Source organism: Mercurialis annua, linkage group LG6 (assembly GCF_937616625.2).
Source record: "Mercurialis annua linkage group LG6, ddMerAnnu1.2, whole genome shotgun sequence".
NCBI classification, from domain to species: Eukaryota; Viridiplantae; Streptophyta; class Magnoliopsida; order Malpighiales; family Euphorbiaceae; genus Mercurialis; species Mercurialis annua.
The window spans coordinates 46,183,164-46,192,150 of record NC_065575.1 but is presented as its reverse complement, the minus strand read 5'-3'; the positions used below and the strand labels follow the sequence as shown (position 1 = coordinate 46,192,150).

Sequence of the window (8,987 nt, the reverse complement as noted above, 5' to 3'; positions counted from 1 at the left end):
TTCCATTTTTTACTGTCATTATTAACCTTTTTACCGCCATTCCTCTCCATATCAAACAACAATTTGACTGCATAATTCCTCCTCCGATCCTTCTCTTTAGTAACAGCAAGTAATTTTTTCTTCATCTGCAATTGCAATCTCATTCGCCCGTATAATCTCTGAGCTCTCGCGATCTCTTCCACGATCGTTTTGTCTCTGAATTCAACGGCGGAAGCAGAAATTAGCGCCTTGGAAACCTCGCTGAAGTCGTAGACTCCGGCGGAATTACGGTTGTTGCGGATCGTTCGTTCGTCTTCCTCCGTTTTAAGAGCTTGAGAGAGATCGGTTAAATCGAAACATGAGGCGGTGGCTTGAGTGTGGAATTTCTTTGATTCTGGTTTCATAATCGGATTTTTACAGGATTGCAAATTGAAAGGTAATTGTTTAACCTAATTCCCAAATGGAACGAAGATGTAGCTCTTATTTCTTGTTTTTAATCAAATGTCAGTATCTTTTTCGTTTTTTTTTTGGTGTAGGTTCAAATTAAAGTAAAAATAAGTCAGAAAAGTAAATAAAAATTTGAGGTCAGTCTCGTATCAAAACTTAGTTCAGTTATTAGGGCCCATTAGTGCTGTTAGGACATTGGGCCTGTATTTTTATGTTAGGCCTAGTTACATGTCTAAATCGCATAGCACTAGACAAATGAGTTTCATTTTCTTGAAAAATTATTCCAACGACATATCATTCTTGCAATAAAATAATTATATATTAACTATGTGGATTTTTTAATAATTAAAAAATTAAATAATAATTAAAAAATAAATTATTATAAAATTTATTGATATGACATGGTACAACCATTAAATAAGATAAACATTTCATTTTCTATACTATATGTATGTGAAGTATAAATTTTTATTATTGTCAAATATTAATTAATGCTAGGCAAAATATTTTTACCAATAACTATGAACTTGGATAAAAAGAAACGAAATGACTCACTCATTCATTAAATATTATTTATTAATTTAAAATATTAACAGTTTGATTTATGATTTTATTTTATTATTGTCAAGTAAATTATGTTCAGTTTGTAGTTAATGTGACGCAATATTGTATATACTAGAAATGATGAATTTTATTTATGCAACAGTATAATGTTATGTTGTATCAACTTTAAACGAATAATGAATTCATTAAATAAAAAATGAACAAAGTAATAAATCGAATTGATTTTTAAAGAGATTATTATATGTATGACACGCGATTGTAGATATAGAATTCATCTTATCTTAAAAACACAACATGAAATAAACAATATTATCAACGAGTTTTAGTTCAAATATAAGCACTGAGCAACTATTTGCTATCATCGTGGCTTTATTTCTTCAATAAATGCCCTGCCTCCCTAAATTATCAATAAAATAAAATAAAATAAACAAAGTTTAAATTTAATGCAACGATTTGCAAGCTTGAAATAAAACTAACCAACATATACTATATTTTATTGTCTAATAGTGAAAAAAATTCAAACTTTTACGATTTGTTATAATTTAATATTTATAATAATAATCAAATTGTATTTTCCTTTGCAATAATAGCCTAATTGAAGATAACAAAATTGACAAGCAATTTGACATATAAAAAATATAATTTGGCTATTGTTATAAAAATTACAATATTTGAATTAAATTACAACAAGTCGTAAGAGTTTATATTTTTTTCACCTTTAAATTTATTTTATTTGAGGTAAGATCTAATTAAGCTGACTAAGGTGGCTGTTGATAAAACTGAAAATTAAGCATTGAAAATTAAGTGCTGAATTTTAAGTGCTGAAAATAATAATTGCTGAATTTTTTAAGTGCCGAACTAAATAAGTCTGTTTGATAACTGCAAGTCTGTAATTACTGAATATTATTGAAATTATTATTACATTTTAACCTTTAAAGATTAACTATTTTAAAAATAAATTTTTTAAATATAAATTATATGTTATTTAAATTTTTAAAATATAAATAAATAATATATAACAAAAACATTATAAATATTACATATATCATAAATAAACTTATACATTTTAGTCGCATATGTTGATAATTAATCCTTAAAGATTATAATGATGCCCCCCTTTAATTTGAAAATAATTCTTAAAATAAAATATTAGTTTTTAAAACTCTTAAAAAACCGTTTAAATCCGATATTTAATGTTCTGTGTTACAAACGAAAGTTTAAATAATGTTTAAGAGCGGAAATATTAAATAAATGACATATAAACTATAAAAAAGTAAAGATAAAAAATAAAATATTTATAGTGAAAATATAGTAATTTGTAATTTTAAGTGTTGATATTTGTAATATTAAAACAAAATATGAGATAAAATATTTTTATTCAGAGTAATAAATGCAAATAATAAGAATATAAAGTTTATTCAATGAAAAAACTAATATTTAATAATATAATGTTTTTAGTAAAAAAAAATAAGTCAAAATTTTTGACTTATTATTTTAAGTGGTTTTTGACTTAATTGAATAAGTTAAGTTGAATTTTTTTGAGTTATCAAACCAACTTAAAACAATTAAGTGTTTAATACATTAATTTAAGTAATAAGTTGGGTTATCAAACACCGCCTTAGGCTTTTCTGTAACCATTCGGAACCTGCATGTTTGATTTCGACCTCTGATATTTAAATTGATTCAGTCTATAATCGAAAACAACTTAACGATTAATCATATTTCGCTAACAAATTAGTGACATTATATTAAATTTAAATGATATTAATGAATTAATTATATTTATGCAATAAACAAACTCCCTAACCTACCTCATGACCCCATTTCTCACCAAATCATTATCATGAAGTGGGTTTTATGTTGCCGAGTCAACTCGGAATCTACTGCTTTCCAAAATCCTTTTTTTTGGGCAGGTACTACTTACCATAACTCAAACCTACTCCCAGAAAACAATCCTTTTCCACTATGAGAGCATGCTTTATTCAAACTTTTTTTTTGATGAATTGCTTTATTCAAACTTAATTTCATAATTGCTGTTTAAATACGTTTATTGCTGCTTAAGTAGTACTTACCACTAAAATTTGTCGGCTAAAAGCATCACTAATGATTTAAAGGTAATCCTTAGTATAAAAATGGCAAAGATTTGAAGAAGCATGTAAAGCTACTTTGAAGCAGTACTGGTGGAATTTTAGCAGAATTACAGCAGTGTTATAATGATTGGACCCATTACAAAAATACCATTGAGATGGCAACTAGACATGTATGCCAATACCAATTTCTCTGACCAAGAACATATATTAATTAGTAGGTAATATAATCTCACTTATATATAACAAACTTGATTAGGAAATTATTATTATTTGTCTTTTTTCAAGACCCAGTTGCAAAAAAATAAAAATAAACTTATTTATAGTAAATTGAAGACAAATGGAATTCCATTAATTAAATCCAATGCTTAAGAGTGTTTAAAAGTCTAACCAAATTAAAAAAATTAATCAAAATTAATAATATATGTTCAGCTCGGTTACTGTAGAACATTTGTTCTTTCATCGATTTTGTATATAAAAACCTTTTAGTTAAGTTCTGGTGCAAATTAAGTTAAAAAAAATCAAACTGAACCAATAAAATTAATCAAAATGACTAATTCGATTTCAAATATTTTATATCCATTTGAATGTAGTTTTGTTCAGTTTACAAAGAAATAGCTGAGTTTGATTGGTTCGGATTGAGTATACACTAGTGTCCTTTATTTTTTTTAAATTAATTACATATAAAATCATCATTTTTATGCTAAATTATGGTAATACTATCACGACTCTTGAAAATTATTAATTTTTTCATTTATCTTTTAATTTTCTAAAATTATTCACCGTCGAAAAATCTAGCGATTTGTAGTTAATATGGTGCGATAAGTTAGATCCCACAAATAATTGATCATAATTTACACTAATATTTCAGAGTATGATTTACTGTTTTGCATTTTTTTCTATAAGGATATAGGGTCGTTAATTAGGTTGGGAGCTGAATAGACCTGTTCATGGGCCGGGTTTGGGGGGGCTCGGGCCGGGCTTGACTTTTTAAAGGCAAACCCCAACCCGCCCAAGCTCGGTTCAGGCTTTAATTATGCTGCCCAAACTCGGCCCTAATACACTATTTTTACGGGTTCAGGTCGGACTTACGCGGACTTACATTGATTTTTTATGATATTGAAAGCCCGAGCCCGCCCATAAAAAGCAGACTTTTTGCGGACTCGGGCTCGGGCCGGGCTTGGGACCAACTATTGGTGTCCAAGCTCGGCCCTAAGAGAACGAGCCTGGGCGGACGGGCCGGGTACCCAAACTCGTGAACAAGTATAGAGCTGAATAACTTACTCAGTCGGATGTTCAATTACTTGTGGTACTCACTTGTTGCGCCGCATCATTTTTCGACCTCCACATCAACTATAAATCGCTAAATTTTAAACAGTGGTATAATTTTTTTAAAAATTAAAAAATAATAAATGAAATGATAATATTTTGTTGTGATAGAATCGTAATTTAGTGTAAAGGTGTTGACTTTATTTGTAGCCTTTTTTTGTATAAAATGCAAAATGAGTAATGTTATAAAAATTTATAAACTATACTTGTTTTTCAATTTAATCATAAACTTTAAAACGTTTTAGTTGTATGCATAAAGTTTTATTTTTTCGCAATTCGATCCACGAGATCATAATATGATGACGTGACTGCCAAAAATGATGTTCACCTCAACAGAATTATACCAATGAATGAGTGTCACGTCAGCATATATATCGGTTTGAAAAAAATAAAACTTTTTATATACAATTGAGATGGTTTAAAGTTAGTGATTTAATTGAGAGAATATGTACAGTTGTGAATTTATTTAACATTACTCTAATACAACACTATTTTGCTACTTCTTTTTACAATGCTATATTAGTAATTATTTTAATTAGTGAAGAAAAGCTCCACCTAACTATACTTATCTTAATGCTGTTACAGTGTCCAGAGTCTTAAAAATGATTTAGAATGTCAACATAATTAAACTGCCATGAGAGTACTTAAAGCCTTTTATTATTATTTTTTCATCAAATTGGTAGTGTCTCTGTGTTAGGTAGCATTTTATGTTATCCTTGTCATGCAGTAAGTGTATATAAAGACAAAAATTTAAACCCACAAACCAATTAATCAAATTATTTAGTTTAAGAGTCAATTCCTAATACATAATTGACCATTTTAGAGAACTTTATGTCATCCAACAACTTTAATTGATTATTATTTTCCATTTATTTTAATAATGAAACAGTATTCATTTATTTTTCTATTTATTTCAAAAAAAACAATAATTACTGTTTATAGAGTTGCTATATAATTTGGGAAAATCCTTTTTGCTGCCCTATTTGAGGGTTTTAGGCCTTATATCTGTAATGAAATGGAAATTAAGTACTGAAAGTTAGTAATTAGCTCACTAAAAGCACTGTAAAAAAGTTAACTACTCGTGTGTTATTCGAAATCGACTTGCAAAGAATTCAGAATCAGCTCGGACAATTTGAATCGAGCTCGAATTTGATCTAACATTAGCTTTTGATCGGTCCGTTTACTCCCCTACTCACCATACTGTTTAGGTATTGAATTTCTCTTTATTTTAACTTGGTGATTAATGAATAATGATGATTGGTCAGTGATACACAATCAAAATAACAGACTGTCCACTAGCCGTTTCCCTTATTACCGTTAACCAAGATGTCAAAAAATCCGCAAAACAAGGAGGTTAAATTAAATTAATACTTATAACAAAACAAATTCTTTTAACCAAATATAATTACATTTAATTGCTAACAAAATGACAATAAAAAACAGAAGGAATGTCGATAATTTTATTTTTATTATTTTTCTTAATCAGCAAAAAAAAAAGTTTAATTTTTATTAATATTCCTTATGCATACCTTACTTTCAAGGCAATCAAAGCACAATCCAGAAGCAGCACCATTACATTACAGTGTAGTATTAGTAAATTAAATCTCACTAATTCTCTCCTTTTCCACTCACTTTTTTTTCAATTTCTTTTTCCTCCGATCAACCGATCCAAAGCAAAAAAGAGACAAAAAAAAAAAAAAATCGTAAATCCAATTCCATGCCCTAATTACCAAAACCCAAATCCACAAAACAATTCCGATGACAGAATTGCTAGACACTTCACCAGCAACCGCTGCAAAAGCTCCTCAAATTTCCGAAATGTTTCAAAAATTCGCCTTAGCTTTCAAGACCAAAACATTCGAATTCTTCGCCGACGACGACGAAAACACCGCTACATCCGCCGCGGACTACGACGGTTTTTCCCTTCTCGACTCCGCCGAGGATTTCATTACCGACCAGAAAGTTATTATTCTCAAACCCGACCAACCTGACCGACCTGACCAACCTGATCAACCAATTAACCAAACCCAAGAGCTACCACCAAAATCAACGGTTACTAAACCTAAACAAACCGTTAAACTTAAGCCGTTAAATACCCAGTTGGCTCAAACCCTAATTTCGTCGACATTTGCGACGGTTTCTTCATTTGAAGCTTCGTATTTGCAGCTACAAACTGCCCACGTGCCATTAAATGAAGAGGGTGTAAGAATTGCTGACGAGGCTTTGGTTTCACATCTTCAAAGGCTGTCTGATTTGAAGCAATTACATTGGGATTTGTGTAGAAATCCTGAGTTTGGAGCTGATTTGAATATTGGGTCTTGCTTAGAAGCTCAAGTACAAGAGAATCAAAGCAAATTGCGAGTTTTAGGTACTGTTTCTGATCATTTACAAGAAGAAATTGATAGAAAAGATAATCAAGTGTTGGAGTTAAGGAAGAAACTGGGTGAAATTCAACGGTCTAATGCTAAGTTGTCTAAGAGATTATCTGGTAATTTGAATTTTAATGTGAGTTTGAAATCTTCTGTTTGTGATGTTTTGTTGTCTGTTAGGGTTTTTGATTCTGTATTAACTGATGCTTGTAGAGCTACACATAAGTTTACTAAGATTTTGATTGATTTGATGATGAAAGCTAGATGGGATTTGGATTTGGCAGCTAATTCAGTTCATTCTGATGTTCGATATGCAAAAACAGGGCATAATCGGTATGCTCTGTATTCGTATGTTTGCTTAGGTATGTTTCACGGTTTTGATTTAGAAGGGTTTGGGTTAGAGTTAGAGAAGGTTACTGGTGAAATCAATAGTTCATTAAAGCTATTACTTGAGCATGTTTCGAGTAATCCTCTCGAGTTGATAAGTAGGAATCCGAGCTGCGAATTTGCGAAGTTTTGTGAAAAGAAGTATCAAGAACTTGTCCACCCGACAATGGAATCATCTATTTTCTGCAATTTGGATCATAATGAAGCTGTTTTGAACTCGTGGAGGTCGTTGAGTGTCTTCTATGAATCGTTTGTGAATATGGCTAGTTCGATATGGGCGCTTCATAAACTGGCGTTTTCATTTGATCCGGTTGTAGAGATTTTTCAAGTTGAAAGAGGTGTTGATTTTTCAATGGTGTATATGGAAGATGTTACACGAAGATGTACATTTCCTGGTAAAACGCGGATGAAGGTGGGGTTCACCGTAGTTCCGGGATTTAAGATTGGAAGAACAGTAATGCAATCTCAGGTCTATTTATGCAACTCGGACTTTACAAGTTAGATGTTTCTTGTTGACTGACTCACATTGAAGCTTTGGTTTTAAGCTGGTTTTGGTTTGAATTTGTGAACTATAATCTGAGGGTTGATTTAATAGATTCAATTGACTGGTTTCATAGATGCGTTGGTTAAATGCTGAGAAGGAAATCTAACAATATATAGACTTGGAAAATCCAGCGTCTTTCATTGGTCACTGGAAGCAACTATTGCTGGCAGCTCTGTGTCTACATCGCGATTATATCTTGTGAGTTTATCACCCTTATTTTCATCATATAATGTCCTGTGTAAATATGGCTGTAAAGTTTTGTTTTGTTTTTCTGTTGCATTTGAACCCTTTAGATTTTGCTTGCAAGATCTGTTTAGACACACAAATACATTACCAAACTGTGTATTCTCATCAGTCTCTTTTGATATATAACTTAAGAATATAAGAATTGGGAAAGGTAGGAAAGTTGTGTTGTAATGATTTTGATTATACTTGTTTTACAGATGATAAATTAATAGCTTGAGTAACAATCTCTTTGCATTTTGATTAAGAGTTCCATTTTGATTCTTTGAAGCTATGTTTGCTGTATGCATAATTCTCTTCTTGCTTGGTGAGAAAGAGCAGGTATCTACGGGTTCAGCCGTATTACGTTACTGATGCTCTATAATATAGAACCTTTGATAATGCTTTTCGTGTTTTGCTCGACTATATGAACAACTCCATTCTTAACCAGTGGTTAGTTACTGTAAAATAGGGATGGTAATTTATGTTACCGTGTTATAAATATGTCGTGTATCTATTTAAATTGACATATATTAGTCAATCCAAACCAGAAACATTTAACTAATCGTGTTACAAATTCTAATTCAAACACGACATGTTTATTTAATGAGTTAACACATGTCTAACTCGTTTATCAAAAATAGGTCGTAATAGATTGTTATATATACAAAAAATTCATTTAACCCGTTTACTAATAGATATATACAAATGCTTACTTAATACATTTTTAACAACCTTAATTTAATATGTTTAATCCGGAAATTTTTTGCGTCATAAACGGGTGGATATGTTCATGACCTAAAATCATTTAATCTCAACTCAAATACCTTCGTGTGGGGTTGGAAATTATCAACCCTACAGCTTAGCACAGTTGCTAATGGCATCTACCGTCATAGACAAACAGGATATAAAAATTCTGGATGCATGGAGAATTAACTTTCACTCTTTATGTCTAGTTAGCAATATTTTATTTTTTAAAATGCATTTAGTAGTTAAAAAAGAATATTTTTCCAGCATAAAAAGAAAAATATATAAACTAAGATAAAAGAGTGGAAAATA

The 8,987-nt window shown here is 30.4% G+C and overlaps 1 protein-coding gene across 2 annotated transcripts; it reads left to right on the top strand.

The window, feature by feature from the left end:
- Positions 1-5,920: 5,920 nt before the first annotated feature.
- LOC126686914 (protein GRAVITROPIC IN THE LIGHT 1) lies at positions 5,921-8,192 on the top strand. Of its 2 annotated transcripts, none has more exons than XM_050381206.2 (2): positions 5,921-6,894; positions 7,036-8,192. In XM_050381206.2, exons 1-2 carry the CDS (start codon positions 6,165-6,167, stop codon positions 7,662-7,664), a joined length of 1,359 nt encoding a protein of 452 aa, XP_050237163.1. In that variant the 5' UTR covers positions 5,921-6,164; the 3' UTR covers positions 7,665-8,192. The 2 variants fall into 2 exon arrangements, with proteins under 2 accessions (XP_050237163.1, XP_050237162.1); XM_050381205.2 differs by having other exon boundaries at positions 5,922-7,699; positions 7,744-8,192.
- Positions 8,193-8,987: the final 795 nt, after the last annotated feature.

Coding starts and splice junctions, on each gene's coding strand:
- LOC126686914 (XM_050381205.2), top strand. CDS start 6,165: ATGACAGAATTGCTAGACACTTCACCAGCAACCGCTGCAAAAGCTCCT.